The sequence below is a fragment of the Clarias gariepinus genome, chromosome 28 (genome assembly GCF_024256425.1).
Source record: "Clarias gariepinus isolate MV-2021 ecotype Netherlands chromosome 28, CGAR_prim_01v2, whole genome shotgun sequence".
NCBI classification, from domain to species: domain Eukaryota; kingdom Metazoa; phylum Chordata; class Actinopteri; order Siluriformes; family Clariidae; genus Clarias; species Clarias gariepinus.
Window position 1 is genome coordinate 19,599,231 of NC_071127.1, and position 16,581 is coordinate 19,615,811.

Genomic DNA, 16,581 nt, shown 5'->3' on the forward strand with positions numbered 1-16,581 from the left:
GTATGCTAAAGTAATTAAACCACATTATTAATTTGTCTGTGCCCTTCTGAATGCCATGTTGTTTGACAGTATGTGTGTCTAAGCATGTTAATAAACTATTTAAGTATGACAATGGCGTTTGTCGTCATAAATACTAAATAAATCTCATCAACTTGATTGACATTCTTGATTAACTTTTTGATATCATTAAAAAATAATTTTATCTAAACGCACGGGGCACTGCTTTCAAGTTGTATTATATGTAGGTTATCAAAGACTTATGCTTCCTTAAACAGCATGAAATCACAGAACTCAATATATACAAATCAATATAAACCAATGAAGGATCGTCAAAACCCTTCAACTTCTACTATTACACCTACTGTGCGGTGACGCACTTGGAGCTGGTGACCAGGCCATGTGTTCTCTACCTGGTTGGGTTATTTTGACCCAACAACTGTTTTTTTTCTTTATTTTCTGATATCTCCAAACGGCAGCCTGCAAAATGTTTGAAATATTATTGTTATGTGTAATGTTATTGTGTAAAAGTGTAGTTTTTGGAGATTTGAGCTTCAGGAAATCTCCCGGCGCTCTGCACATAACGCAACCTCGGAAAGAATTTCTAAATTGGGCTATTGTTGTTTACTTACAATATTTGTTAATTTAATTTAAATGGGGTTTGGGCTTGGGATTTGGTGTCTGTAACGGGTTTGAGCCTATATATATATATATATATATATATATATACACATATACACATATACACACATACACATCCACACACATACATAGACATATACAGTACGAGCAATGTGAACAGTGGAGAAGCAATGAATAGGAGAAGTTAGTCTAAATAAAAGCTACACGCGTCTTTAAAGTGAGCTGAGATCCGAGATTAAAAAACAGACTTAGGAATGAGATTGTCCAGTTTTAATGTTTTTTGCAGGTCATTCCAATCTCTAGCAGCAGCGTTCTGAAAAGACGACAGGCCAAATACAGAAGAAGCCTTAGGAACTGTCAGCAGAATCAGGTTAGCAGATCGAGTGTTATACCCAGAAGAAAAAGAGTGTAACAATTCTTGTAAGTAAGGAGGGGTAAAACCGAGGAGAGTTTTGTAAATGACCATATACGAATGGATTTTGCGGCGGGTATACAATGAAGACCAGTTGAGAGAAGAATACAGGGTACAGTGATGAGTTTTGTACGGAGTGTTTGTTATAAACCAGATGGAAGAGTGGTAGAGAACATCAGGCTTTTGAAGCAGGCCTTTGAATGCTGATCTATTAATAACATCACCATAATCAAACATGGGAAGAATGGTCATTTGCACCAGAGTTTTCCTAGCAGATAATGTAAATGCAGAACGTGTTACTCAGAAAGCAAAGCACAGGTTTAACTCATTTAAGTACTTATCATTAATGTTGCACACAGAGAAATACATTCCGTTCTTTCATCTCATCAGCAAGAAAACAGACAATCGATAAAGACCATTGCAGTTAGTTGTATTTCCGTATACTATTACTTTATTGTATGTGATAAGATTATAGTATTTTTTAGACTTATGTAGCAACAAATTTATATGATGGGTTAAGGCTAATTCATTAATTCATCTTTGTTAGTGTCAAAATAGAATAGTGACTTGGCAACTCTGCTTTTGCTCATTCATCTCCTTCCAGCTCAACCGGGAGGCAAGAGAGCTGCCAAAATCAGTGCTGCTGATCGTCTTTGTAAAGCACCTGAAAATGCCACCTTGTTTTAAATGCAAAGCATTATATGCATCTAGTTAGTCACTAATTTCACATTAAGCATGCCTTTTATCCGACTGAGACACCATGTACTTATGTATGAACACCATGTACTGTATGAAGTTGATGAGTCTGTATTAGATACTGAGAATCTGGAGAACAGTGGGTCTAGTTTTTCACCAGGTCATGTAAAAAACATGTGTGCAGATATTGTTGCAAAACTACAAGGAAGTGGTGCTTCCACCAATGTAGTATCATCACTTGTTTGTGATTTAGAGGAATTGGTAACCGAGATACACCCTGAGATTCAGCACAGAGTTCTCTCTGCTTTTCCTGTGAACGATACTTTAAAGTCAGAAATAGAACACTGTTTAAATGATTTTAAAAACCCATTTGCTTCTTTCAATACAGAGACTAAAAGAAATAGATACACTTTATTGAAAAATGGGGAATTGTTGAACCCGTTGAAATAGTTTTAGGTGTTAGGTATGATAGTAGATGGGACAAAGGAATGGCTACTTATGGTGCCTGTAAATGATACATTTATTTACATTCCTGTTTTAGAGAGTTTAAAATTTATGTTTAGAAACCCAGAGATTTGTAATATGACCAAAGCAGGCATTGCATCGATTCCAAATTTATACAAAGACTTCAGAGATGGATTGTAAAACTCACCCACTGTTCTCTCGATGCTCAGATTCTTTACAAATTCAGCTTTATTATGACGAATTTGAAACAGCCAATCCCCTTGGCTCAAAACATGGAATTCACAAAGTAGGATGTATATATTGTGTTTCACGAAATTTATCCCCACAATTTAATTCGTCAGTACTTAAGATTCATTTAGTGTCTTTGTTTCATTCTTTAGATATTAAGAGATACGGCTTTGATTTGATTCTCGAGTCCTTGCTTTTGGACCTAAATACAACTTAAATAACTTACTGATAACTTTACTCTCAAGAGTTCTATCTTGAGAGTAAAGTTATCAGTAAGTTATTTAAGTTGTATTTAGTCAAATGCTAAATTTTGTGTTATGTGTACAGTTGCATAATAATTCTGCTGTGATGAGGCTTGTTTTTAATGTTATTATTATTATTACTGTTTTGTTTCTTTGGTCTATGGCAGTGTTTACCCTTACATTAATGATGTATGATTTATTTGGTATAAAATATAATCGCTCATTTTATATATTTTTTATGGGGGGGGGGGGGGGGGGGGGGGGGGGGGGGGGGGGATTTACTTCTGCTTGCACCATCATTACCGGAGAAAACGTATTAAAAATAATGTATTACTCGACGGGTAGTATTAGTCCCGCCCCCTTGCCTGGTCTCAAGTAGGTCCTCTGGAGGCGAATAAATCCGTGATAGCTGCACTCTGGATTTCATTCAATCGTTGAATCTCACTCAACCAATACGATGTCTGGAAGAGGCAAAGGCGGGAAAGGACTCGGGAAGGGAGGCGCAAAGCGTCACCGTAAAGTTCTCCGCGATAACATCCAGGGAATCACCAAGCCCGCTATTCGCCGTCTGGCGCGCCGTGGCGGAGTAAAGCGTATTTCTGGCCTGATCTACGAGGAGACTCGCGGTGTACTTAAGGTGTTTCTGGAGAACGTCATCCGCGATGCTGTCACCTACACCGAGCATGCTAAGAGAAAGACCGTCACCGCCATGGATGTGGTGTACGCTCTAAAACGCCAGGGACGCACCCTGTACGGCTTCGGCGGTTAAACGCTCCAACAGCTAACAACGCAACGGCTCTTTTAAGAGCCACCCACATCTCCAGCAAAAGAGTTTTTGTTTCTTGGTGTGTGTAAAAGTGAAGTACTGACAGTGTAGTAAACACTGTTTAAAAGCTGCATGATATTTATATAAAACGTCTGTATGAGGCGGTCTGGATCAGAAAAGAGGTTTATCAGTTAGGCATTTAAAGTAAATCGGTCTACGTTGTTAGTCGGCAGACGATGTGTTGGAGTCTTCAGCCTGTAGGAATGATTAGAAAACCGTTTTTAAAAGCCTTCGAATGCATTTAAAACACCAAAAGAAAAATGAGCAAAGTATTTTAAGTTTATGTGGTACACACTCTACTTATAAATGTAGACTCTTTTAAAAGATAACGTTTATATACAAATCATGTTTATCTGATCTTTTCTGGTGGTTGAACGCGCGATCTACTTAATTTTTGGATGAAATTATTATGGTAAAAATAATAAATTAACCTGCGACTCTAAAACGGCGGGAAGGCTCACAAAGCGAAGCTGAGGGGGGAGGAGTAGCAGGAAAAGAGTGGTGTGGTAGGCGGTCCCTCACGTGTAGCGTTTTTGAATATAGACCAATCTAAATCCGTTTCTGGCTTGTGCTTAATTACAATGTAGTCTGTACATAGAGGGCCCTCGAGGCGGAGCTGTTTATTCTACTTTCAGTCTCATCGAGAGGTAGCAGCACCATGCCCGAGCCAGCCAAGACCGCGCCCAAGAAGGGCTCGAAGAAAGCCGTGACTAAGACCGCCGGTAAAGGAGGTAAGAAGCGCAGAAAGTCCAGGAAGGAGAGCTACGCTATCTACGTGTACAAAGTCTTGAAGCAGGTTCATCCCGACACCGGCATTTCGTCCAAGGCGATGGGAATCATGAATTCGTTCGTCAACGACATTTTCGAGCGCATTGCCGGCGAGTCCTCGCGTCTGGCTCACTACAACAAACGCTCCACCATCACTTCCAGGGAGATCCAGACCGCCGTGCGCCTGTTGCTGCCCGGTGAGTTGGCCAAGCACGCCGTGTCCGAGGGCACCAAGGCCGTGACTAAGTACACCAGCTCCAAGTAAAGCGCGTCATCGCCGCCTTCATCAACACAACGGCTCTTTTAAGAGCCACCCATGTTGTCCCTCAAAGAGCGATTTTCTTATGGGTTAATGTTACAGATGGATGATTTGTTGTATGCAGTTTATTAGAGTTCCCGGGTGCCATATAATGTATCCTGCTGTATAATGTAGTGGTTTTTATCATAGCTGGAGAGCTTCTGGGTAGTTAGCTGTGTGCTTACACAATGTATGTAGCAGTCAAGAAAAGGGGCTTTAGTTTGAGTTCTATCTATTCTGTGATCATCATTAAATATGTTTATACTCCTTATAATATGTGTGCTTGTCTTTTTTTTTTCACAGTGAACTCTATGTAAATTAGAGATGTGTGAGTGATGAGAGATGTCAGTGTGACCTACTTATAACGCGGTCACTGTTGTTTGTCATTGTTTTAATGGGAAGGTGTTGTTGACACACAATGATCGCTGGAAGGCGCTTTCACTCAAAGCAAATAGTTTAGCTCGAAGATCAACTTGCACTTGGGTAATGCGCCATTCGTTCCCGCGTTGATCAGCGGTATTTATTTATTTCACATTTAACTGAGAAAACCTACTACCGATTCTTTAAGGGATAACTAAGTCTCTACTTGATTTTATAACGTTTTTTTTTTAAAAAATTGGTTCGTTCATTCTATTTGAAGCTTCTGAACTTCTCCTATATTTTCATACATAGTAGTTTGAGCAGTAAGTAGTATACATGTATGTGTGATTGTTTCATATGTATGTGTATGCAAGTGTTTCATGTGTGTGTGCATGAGTTTGATTTAAGCCCTATACGGCGCCTCATAGAGTTTCAGGTAAAAAAAATCTTTCATGATGAGTGTGTATGCACTTTAAATATAAAGTAAACAATAAACACTGCCTTTTGCAAAGTGATAATGAGTGCCGTTGATCAAAAGGCTAATAAACGTGAGCGCAGATATGAGCAGATTTATCGATGAAACTGCAGACATTCTACCCGCTGAATAAAACGCGACAGCGCGCTCTGAGCCGAGCACCCGCAGCCCCTCATTACTGTAATGCTTTCATTCACGATAGGTGTGAAGTCATCAAACCGGTTTCGCTGATGGGGGAATTGGCTGTATTGGGGGTTTTCAAACAAAATAAGACCGAGCTGACGTCTCTGCCTAAAATGTATTCCGCCAGCAAAACATAAAATAAATAAAAAATAAAATGTTAGATGGTACCAATTAAATTAGACTTCATAGTTGGATTTAACACTTTGAGTATAATTCATACATTTACTGAATATCTTCAGATTTTTGTAAAATAACGAAAACCGATGTCTCCTGATTTCCTTCCTCCTTCCATTTGTCCACATCACCATTCTTTCCTCGTATTCTTTCGGTTTAATCTGTGTATTTAAAAGAAATATAGTTTGCATAAAGGCCTAAATTTTCCTTTTTATTAATGGACAGGTGTATTATGTTTGATCTGCATTATTGCACTATGTTTCAAGACATGCTACCTTTACCTTAGTTAAATTTAAGCCCATCAATCAGCTGGTCCATGGGTTGAGGTTTTTTCATTTCTCCCCACTTGTGTTTGCTCGCCAACTCTGCTTGCTATCGTGCAAGTCTTTCCAAGTCTTCATTCAGTGTCTTAAACTTATTCACCCACATGTCTGAGGCCTTCAGCTCAAAATCTCTGACGGAAAAACTCAGGTCGGCGCTGTCCATAGTACACTCGTGTGGATGGGTGATGAACTTACAAAGACGAGTGCGCTCACAAAATTCTCCAAAGCGAGCTTTGAATGACTGCAGGAGATTAGATGTGAAGCCCGCTAGCTGTTGAAGATGTTAAGCAGGGTCACTTGCTGTGCATGCATCTTTAAACTCCCCCAATTTTGCAAAGTGTAGTAAACGACCTGTTTCAATGTCTGCGATGAAGAGTTCTAGCTTGTTTTCAAATGCAAACACTGCTTGTTGAAGGGATAAGACTGTATTACCAACACTTTGCATTTTAACATTAATCTGGTTCAGATGTTCAGTCATGTCCACGAGATAGTAGAACTTCAGGAGCCACTCAGTGTTAGCTAACTCAGGATGCTCAATGTTTTTCATTTCAAGAAAAGTCCGGATTTCGCTCAGACAAGCCACGAAACGGCTGAGCACCTTCCCTCTTGACAACCACAAAGACATCTGAGCACAAAGCACCTGATGTAGGATGCAGTGAAAACTTAGGATGGGTCTCTTTTCATGTTCACGAAGAAGCGCTACGAGTTTTCCCCCACCATGCACGGAGCACCATCAGTACACACCAAAATAAGTTTATCCATCGGTAGATTTTTATCTTTAGCGAACTCAGTGAAAGACTTGAATAAATCCTCCCCTCTTGTTGTCCCTTTGATAGGCAAAACAGCAAGACTTTCCTCACGTAGTGTGTCACCGACAGCATACCTTGCAACCATGCTGAACTGGGATAAATGGCTTACCTTTGTTGACTCATCCAAAGCGAGAGAAAAGAATGGTGCTGCATTTATGTCCTTCACTTGTGTTGCCTCAATGTCATTTGCCATCATGATGGTACGATCGTGAACAGTTTTTGCCGACAGAGGCATGTCTTTTATTCGTTTGATTATCTTGTCTTTATCCGAAAAGTAGTCAAAAAGTTCATTGGCAACATCAAGCATGAATGTTTTGGCATACTCCCCATCTGTGAATGGCTTTCCGCTTCTCACAATTGCTAAAGCACCAGCAAAGCTAGCCGAATTCCTGTCACCTTGTTGGGTCCACACACGGAGTTGCTGCTTGCACACAGTAGCTCTTGACATGCTTACTTCTTGCTCTCCTCTGCAGGATATTTTGATGCAAATGTAGTATGGCGCGTGTTGAAGTGCCGCTTTATATTTGACCGTTTCATCGATGCAATTTATTTTATCATTGCAAATTAGACACACTGCAGAACCTGCTCTCTCCACAAAGGCGAATTCCTCTGTCTATTTCTGCTGAAAAGTACGATAGTCCTCATTTTTTTTCTTTTAGCCATATTCTTCGATAAAAGCGTTTCTGCAGTTAGCTAGCTCTAGCTCAGGCCCCTCTGCGACCCTGAATAAAATGAGCTATACCTTTATTCTGCCCACAGTGGGGAGATTTCAATGTTACAGCAGCAAAGCACAATTTGCAAACATAAAGTAGGGACAGTTCCGTGTATAAAGAAACAAAGAGAAAAATAGACATAATCAAAAATAAATGAATTATTTGTACAAAGTACAGTGTATAAAAACAAAGGAAGGGGGAAAAACACAATACAACACAGTATTTACACTTTCAATCAAATCAAACTGCACTATAATAATAAACTATATAATATTGCACAGTTAGGGAAAAAAAATATGTTATTGCACAGATATCATGAGATAATATAGCTATTATTTAGGATATTATATTTTAAAAAAGGTATTGTAACAACAGTATTATTGCACCAACAGTATATCACAGTAATAATGACAGTATGCGGTGAGTGGTTGACTGGCAGCTCTAATTGTACAGTCTAAAAGCAGCAGGGAGAAAAGACCTTTGATTCCTTCAGCGTCTCATTCAGACACTTAGGATGTAACAGGCTATCGCTAAAGGAGCTGCTCAGCTATCAAACTGTTTTATGCAGGGGGTGAAAGTAATTCTCTAGTAGTGATAATAACTTAAATCTTAAAAATCCTGCTTTCTCCCACCTCCTGTACAATGTCCAGGGAAATCCCAGGTACTGAGCTGGCCTTCTTCATCAGCTTGTCTATTCTCTTCCTGTCTGCAGTAGAGATGCTGCTGCACCAGCAAACAACTCCATAGAAGATGGCTGACGCCACCACAAAGTCAAAAAAGTTTTTCAGTAGTGCTCCCTGCACTCCAAAAGACCTCAGCTCTGCTCTGTCCTTTTCTATAGATTGCATCTGTGTTGTCTGACCAGTCCAGTTTATTGTTTAGATGAACACCCAGGTATTTATAAGTCCACTCTGTGAATATAATGTTTACTGGTGATAGCGAAGTATCCTGTCGAAGTTCTTTGGTCTTACACGCATTTATCTCGAGGTACTTCCGTTGGCACCAGTCCAGGAAGTTCTAAATCCTAAATACTCTAAAAATCAGGCTGATGATGGCAGGTTCGTCAGAGAACTTATGCAAGTGACAGGTTGCTGAGCTGAACATGAAGTCTGCAGTGCAGACAGTGAAGAGGAACGGAGCAAGGTAATACAGAATAAAGCAGTATAGACGATGAGTGAGTGAGTGTAGTAGAATCCTCTAAACCTCTGTTCTATTACTGCTATCAGTAAAATGAATACAGTGGAACCTTGGTTGCAAGCTCAATTCGTTCCAGAATTGTGCTTGTACATCAAAACACTCCTTCATGTCATGAACGTGTTGGCTGTGGGTTTATTGTTTAGGCATAAATGCAGAGGAGAGTACGTACAAGTCTTTTAATAAGCAACAGTAAACAAAACACGAACAAAGGAAGTAGCCTGTACGCCTAAGCATGTTATAAACAAAACACTCAACAAATAAAAACTTTCCCTAAACAGGAGTTTAACAGACTATAAAGAACTTAAACACAGGCTAGGAACTTAAATAGGCTCAGAGCTTTTACACCGGTTTGGAGCTTAAACACCAGCACAGAGCTTAAACACAGGCTCGGAGCTTAAACTGAATAGACTAGTGGCTAAACAGGTTAGTAGCTAAGCGGGTTAGTATCTGAATGAGTTAGTATCTAAACTGGGTTAGTAGCTAAACATACTAGAGGCTAAACATACCAGAGGCTAAACATACTAGAGGCTAAACAGACTAGAGGCTAAACATACTATATGCAAAATAGAAAACAGACTCGTTTTCAGACTAGAGACTAAACAGACTTAAAGATACAAAAACCAGGAGACACACAGGCTTGAAGACACACAGGCCTGGAAACACACAGGTTCGGAGACACATAGAACAGGGGTCCATTCTTTGTACGTCGCTAACTCAGTTAGCTGGATTTAATTGTTCTGGATTTGTCCTGATCTTGGATTGTTTTGTTCTTCCATGCGCATGTCGCACTTGCTGTCATAGCAACAGGTCTGTAAGCTTAAACCTGCTCAGAAGCAGGTTTATTTCATGTAAACAGGATATAGGCTGTGCTCCTGGCGGGTTATGATTGGTTGAAATGGCGAGGTCACATCTGATTGGTTAAAGAGTACGACTGACACGGACTGACTCATGTAGGAAAAGAAAAGTACCTTGCATATATATATACGGATGGATGTATTTAAATATACATACAGTATATGTATACATGTGTGTGTGGCTGTGGTCATCATTTGTGTGTGGTAATCGGCGTGTGTGTCTAAATAATATGTAACATTCTATCCCCCAATTGCGTCTATATAAGTATTTTGTCAAATCTGTCTCAGCCATGTCTTGTCCGTTTATGAGAGAGCAACTGATTACTAAAGGTGTGAGGATTATTCACAGAGTTGTTCAAATTCCTTGTGTATTGCGTGATAGACAGGATCCTTTGGTGTAGCATGACAATATACTTCTTGAGAGATACCGCTTTTCTTGTGAGGGTATCATTTATATTATTTCTTTCTTAAACCCCCTTGTAAAATGTTTACCTCACCTGAGTCAAACATTAACAACCAGACAAACTTTGTGTATTGCCCTAAGGTTCTTTGCAAGTGGCACTTTCCTTTACACTGTTGAAGACGCGGAGAACGTGGCGAAAAGTGCTGTCTGCCGTGCCATTCGTAAGTTTACTTTGCACTCAGTTGTATTTGTGTTATTTTCAAGCCACTTACAACCCCAGGCTGTAAAATAGAAGTTTTTTGCCATTCCAGGTACGGTATAGATATTGTTGATGAAAATAATGCAATTATGATCATTCCAATAAGTACAGTATGAAGTGTCCCCAGGATTCCCTAATGTGATTAGTGCCATAGGCCCCAGTGAAGGGGATTTTGTGAATCAAAAGGGTATGTACAGTGTTAATGTGCATGTAAGAACTATTTTAACGTAATGGAGTAAAAAAGTATGCATTTGACAGATTTCTAAGATGGTGTGTGATTCTTTGTGTGGAAACCAAATGCCCTGGTTCAGTGCATGACTCCAGAATTTTCAGAAAGTCGCATTTGTTCCAAAGAGTTGAACGTGGTAAGGGAAATAGAAAATGTAAAGCTCAATGTTTTACTTACACTTACAGTAAGCTGAGCTTAACAACTATTGACACGCTGTTTGACCATTGACTTTTTCCATAAAACAGGTGATTACGATGGGGTTTTTATTGGAGACAGGGGTATTTCTGCAGGAAGTATTTGATGACTCCATTCCCAGACCCAAAACCAGGTCCACAAGCCCGATACATTGCAGCTAACTAGGACAAGGGCACGCATTGAAATGGCCTTTGGGCAACTGAAAGAAAGATTTCAGTGTCTGAAAAGTCTGAGTATTGCACCTGACAGGGCCTGTGACATTACTGTTGCATTTTCTGTCTTACACAACATTGCCACATCAGAAAAGAGAGGACACCTGTGGTGGAGGTGCATCCTGATGATGACCTCCAGCCAGTGCACTTGGATCAACCTAGTGGCTAAGCTGCATGTGACAGAATTGTGGAATACCATTTCACATAATTATTAACAGAACAATACTACATAAATGTGGTCATGTTCTTGTGTTTTATCTTAAATTAAGCACATCTTTCATCTTTTGCCTGCAATAAGAGAGAGAGTGTTATACAAGGTCAACAATAGTAGGGTACTATGTGTGAAAGTCACATTACTTATTGTCAAGTTCCTTTTAAAGCAACTGAATCTGAAAAATTAATTATCCAACTCAATTTGTGCTTCCACTCTCCGTTTCATCAATACCAAGTAGTCAATTTTAGGCCGAGAGGACTTTAAGAGAGGACATGAAGTTAGTTGGTGTGAGAGAAGAGGACGCAGAGGATAAGAAGAAGTCAATTTTAAGCCGAAGGTTTCTTTGGTACAAAGAACAGATGTCACTCTGTGCCAGTTGTGGAGGAGAAAAAGAAAATGTACAAAAAAATTATAATAATAAAAACAAAAGGGAGAAACCTCAATACGTTGCCTCTCACAACAAATTCAATGACAAGTATAACACTGGCCACCTCAGTTTCACTTTTGTGCATGGAGACTTCTGGAGCCCTTTCTATGGGGGGGGGGGGGGGGGGGGGGGGGAGTGAAAAAAAAGAGTGAAAAAAAGAGAGCGGCATACTTTACTGAGGTTTTAATGCACGCATATAAAGAATTCAAGCCAATTATAATGAAAAAAAAGCAATAATACTGCACCGGCTAAAGAAAGAGTAACATTGAGATGACCAAGAGAAGAAGCTTAAGTATGTAGCAAGAGAAACACGGCGCAATCAAATTAGCACCGCAAAAGATTTGTTGCTCCCAAAACCATGAATATTTACAAGCATTTAAGAAAACAAAAGTAATTTTAAAAAAAATTGTGTAACCAAGACAAACGGGAGAGGAAACTGGAAGTGGCGCTAGAAAATCAAAGAAATAAATATAACAAAAAGAACCCCCACTGTCTCCTCCTGGTCCTCTAAATAAGCAAACAAAAATATGAAAAGAAAAGTCTTCAACGCAAATGCACCCTGAACTTACTCTACGTGCAAGGTGTGTATGTCATGTGACTTACTAGGCTGTTCCGTTGTCCACGCCTCCGTTGTCTGAAAGACAGCAGTTAGTTTAAGTGGAGCTTAAGCAGGCTAAAAGTGTCTAAGGCACTCATTTAACAAGAACACAGATGTCACCAGAGACAAACTTTATACAGATCATTCTAACAACTCTCACGGAAGTCTTGTAAGTGTTTAAAGTAGTAGCAGAAAACGAACAAAACAACACAACCAGTGACATGCCAAGTCAAACAGCTGACAACTTCCAATTGCCGCTTCCGTTTTAAGTGCATCGGAGCAGATCGCAATTGACGGAGACCACACGACGTCCCAGGTGACCAACGATGATTGCAAGGCACATCCACCAATAGTGTTCTGAAATTAGGCAGTACCTAGAAGCACTAAACAGAAAATAGAACAAAAGAACATGCACAAGAAAAACAGTGTACGGTTCATAACAAGGTTAAAATACCAATGTATATTGACTAGGAATTTATGGTTTCTTATTTAATAAGGTGTAATCCATCTGGAGCCATAAGAACGTTCTGCAAAAAGGTAATATTTGATTACACGATCACTGAACAATTTATTAAACACTGTTTAGTATATTCTTTTTGTCATGTAGATAATAGAAAGAAGGCTCAAGCTCATCTAACTGACAGGGGGCCCAGCACCACCCCCCCTCACCCCATCTAAGGAGCTGGCTCTATCGCTTAATAAAGGGCGACCAGTGACACTAACATGGTGAAATGTGAGTTTCACCACTATGTCACCACTATGATTTATTTTCACGATTTTCATATGACTTAATAAATTAGTATCTCTGTCACTTAAAGGCTTTTTGAACATTTTTAAAGTTTTTATGCAGGCTTATTTTATTTAACTGCATATGATGTATAGGCTACTGTGATCTTAGTTGTATTACTTTGACATGTTTTTACCTGCATTATTGTTTTTTTCTTTGATAATATTAAGAATTTTATGGGTTGTATTTTCATACAGATACTGATGCACGTGATAATGCACGTCCCCTATTTACATTAGAGTAACAAACTGTCATAGTTCTTTCACAGTACATACCTGGGTATTTCTCCATGGATAAAGGTCCTTCAATGCACAATCTAATCAATGTAAGAATATGTGTGCATATTAAAATTTTATTGTCTGACAGAATCTTATTTATTTAATTCTTTTTTTTAATAATTGCCAGTTTCCTCCCTAGTTCCCAGCAAATGAGCTCTATAAGGTCTATCTTCAAAAACAAATTAGAAGAAGTGACATGGAGATGGACATTATACAGCTTCAAATGGAAAAGAAAAGGCTATCTATTAAAAAAAAAAAAAAAAAAGCAACACTAGAACTTTGAGTTCTAGTGAGAACTTGTGTGTATATTAATCTGTTACATGTTAAAAGTGATGTGTATATAAAGCAATGTCCTTAAAAAAACATTTTATTTCAATTTACTTTAATTATTTTTCAGGAAATCATTTTTTTTTTAAATTAAATTATAAAGAGACTTTGACTATCTTTAAACGACGACTCAAGACGCATCTGTTTCTCCAGTACTTGGACCAACCCCCCCCCCCCCCCCCAAAAAAAAAAAAAAAAACCTCTTCCCAGTTGTGTTGGACTAATGGCACTTAGTTATTAACCTAGTTAAGGGCACTTGTGGCTCAGTGGTAGGTGTTTCGCCTGCCATGCGGAAGACCGGGTTCGATTCCCAGCCAGTGCCCAAACCCCAGCCACTGGATGCAGTGCCGGTCCCAAGCCCGGATAAAAATGGGAGGGTTGCGTCAGGAAGGGCATCCGGTGTAAAACCTGTGCCAAGTTGTAGCGCAGGCTGGATATTCCGCTGTGGTGACCCCTTGGCGGGAGCAGCCGAAAGACCAACAACAACAGTTATTAACCTAGTTAACCCAGTGTAAGTATGTATCCAATGATGTAACCATTAAAGCACTTTTTGTAAGTCGCTCTGGATAAGAGCGTCTGCCAAATGCCTAAATGTAAATGTAAATGAAATGAACTAAACAGCAGAAAACAATTTAATAAAAGTAGTTTTGAAAAATCCTGTCTCTCAAAAGTCTTTGCCATCTCTGTTGTGTGCAAAAATCTGTAGAGGTTCCTCTGGGCCTCTTCTTCAATGCTCTTATAGTGGCAATGTTGTGAAGCACAACACAAGCCACTATGATGTCGCATGCCCTCTCTGGACTGACCCACGCAGACACTGAAACCTAGACGTGAGGATCCCTATGGTCATCTCCACCTTGGCCCGTGTTCGGCTGTAAGCCAGGTTAAAGCGTGTCTGTGGTTAAGGATCAGGTTCAGGGTAGGATGTCATTAAATAGGGCAGACGAGGGCGTCCTCTGTCCCCCAGCAAGTAACTATTGTACTGTCCTTTAATGATACAAGTGTACAATACAAATATAGTAAAAAGAAAAAAAAATTGTATAAAGCAAAACATACCCTGCTGAAATGTCTGGCATAATAATGACTCAACATTAGTAATGTGAGTTGCCCTACATATTAACTATAGTTAGTGGGAAAAAGTAATGAGTTTAACGATTAAGGAAAAACGCAAAACATTAAGGAGACAAAATAAAGTTGTTACCTGTACATTGATAATATGAATAGATTTCCTATTAACATCGTCTCCCTCATTTATTGAAGGAGCTTTAATAGGAATGTGGGTGCCATCAATGCACCCAATTACATTTGGAAACGCTGAAATAGAAAGTCATATATGTACGCTGGCCCAGAAGGCCAAATCATCTTCCCGTATATGTGTATGTTTTTCCCCCTTGAAAATATATGCCTTTTTTCCTTGTAAATGTTTTTTCCCTTGAAAATGTGTTTTTTTTTCTCTTGTAAATGTGTGCTTTTTCCCTTGTGTGTGCTTTTTTCCGTTTGTGCGCAACTGCTTTTTCCCGTGTGAGAGCTTTCTTTCTCACATATTTTGCAAGCTAAATGTTGATGCGCAAAGGACTATGGGAGTTCAACTGAAGACGGGACCGTACCGGTGTTATGCGCTAAAATGCCCCCCGCCCCCAGATTGTCCCCCTACATAATCTCTATCGAATATTATATTAGAACATAAATTCATAGGTTTATGATTTACAAATCACAAATTACACCTAACGAATTTAATTATAAAATAAGCAATATAAAAATCAGTGGCAGGGGGTTGGGGGCATTTTAGCGCATAACCCTGGCTTAATTCTGAGTGTTCATTTTGTCCGTGTTGGCCTAAGAATCCCATAGTGCCTTGCACATTAGCTTTAGAGTTTAGTTTGCAACCAAAACGAGAAAGTTAGTTCTTGCACACGGTAGAGATGCTTTGGCCTTCTGGGGCATGTTTTTTCCCCCCTTGTGGTGTATTATTTTTCCTATGTGATTTTATTATTTGAAAATGTATTATTTTTTTCCTTGTAAATATAATATTTTTTCCTTGTAAGTGTATTACTTTTTCCTTGTAAGTGTATTTCTTTTCCCTTGTAAGTGTACGATTTTTCCCTTGTAAGTGTATTATTTTTCCCTTGTGAATGTATAATTTTTTCCTTGTGCTCTATGGTTTTTTTTCTTTCTATGTGTATGACGTTTCCCTTGTGAATGTGTTTTTTCCCCCCTAATTTTAAAACGTAAACACTTTTGCATGGTATTCAAGTTTTTTTAAATAAACAGCATTTCAAATGACACACTCATTGTTTACACGTGTATTTTAATTTTTGGGAAATTTATGATACTCCTATTCTTGAACATTACATTCACAGTACATAGATATAAGTTGCTACTTTTCACATAAGCCTGCATGTTTTTAAATAGTTGGTGTTTTTATGTAACCCATTGCATTAAGCTGTTAGACACCCTGGTTATGTTACCAGATCACACTTGAAGCATTTAGCTTGTGAATTTATCCCAGATTTCAGCTCATCTTTCTCATGAAACATCAGGTCAGGTGAGATGGCTTGCCAATCAAGCAACATCATGGTCAGCGAAATAGTTGGTGGTAGTGTTTGACCTTAGGGGGCTTAAACTCCTGGAAGGTGTAGATGATCATATTCTGGACAATTTGTTAGTTCAGAAGTCTTCCCCATGATCGCAGTGAAATCTTTTCTGATTTTTGAAACCAAAAAGGCCATGAGATTCATGGGTATTGAATCTAAAATATGAGTTTTACTTTTTGAATAACTTAATTAATTTTTGGAAATGCACTATAAGTAAATGCAGAGGTGTTTGTTTTACAGTTAAAGGAGTCCTTTGCTGTAAAATGTTTAAGAACCTCTGTTTTAATTGCTGAACATATGGTATTAATGTATTCATAAATATTATGGAATATGTTGTTCAAGCTGAAACAGAGAAGTCACTAATATCATCTCCAAGACAGCATGCTTTAATTAGCAAAA

At 39.0% G+C, this 16,581-nt stretch overlaps 3 protein-coding genes across 3 annotated transcripts in view; all 3 read left to right on the forward strand.

Annotated features, from left to right (window-relative positions):
* Positions 1 to 16,581, forward strand: part of LOC128516117 (zinc finger protein 850-like) — a 196,696-nt gene that overhangs the window by 107,690 nt on the left and 72,425 nt on the right. The window lies entirely within an intron of this gene.
* LOC128516172 (histone H4) lies at positions 3,125 to 3,495 on the forward strand. The gene has a single exon (XM_053490478.1). The coding sequence runs from the start codon at positions 3,140 to 3,142 to the stop codon at positions 3,449 to 3,451; it is 312 nt and encodes a 103-aa protein (XP_053346453.1). The 5' UTR covers positions 3,125 to 3,139; the 3' UTR covers positions 3,452 to 3,495.
* LOC128516151 (histone H2B-like) lies at positions 4,156 to 4,721 on the forward strand. The gene has a single exon (XM_053490459.1). It carries the CDS (start codon positions 4,167 to 4,169, stop codon positions 4,539 to 4,541), a length of 375 nt encoding a protein of 124 aa, XP_053346434.1. The 5' UTR covers positions 4,156 to 4,166; the 3' UTR covers positions 4,542 to 4,721.

Bases quoted from the DNA above. Each gene is read 5' to 3' on its own strand.
- LOC128516151 (XM_053490459.1), top strand. From the start codon at position 4,167: ATGCCCGAGCCAGCCAAGACCGCGCCCAAGAAGGGCTCGAAGAAAGCC.
- LOC128516172 (XM_053490478.1), top strand. From the start codon at position 3,140: ATGTCTGGAAGAGGCAAAGGCGGGAAAGGACTCGGGAAGGGAGGCGCA.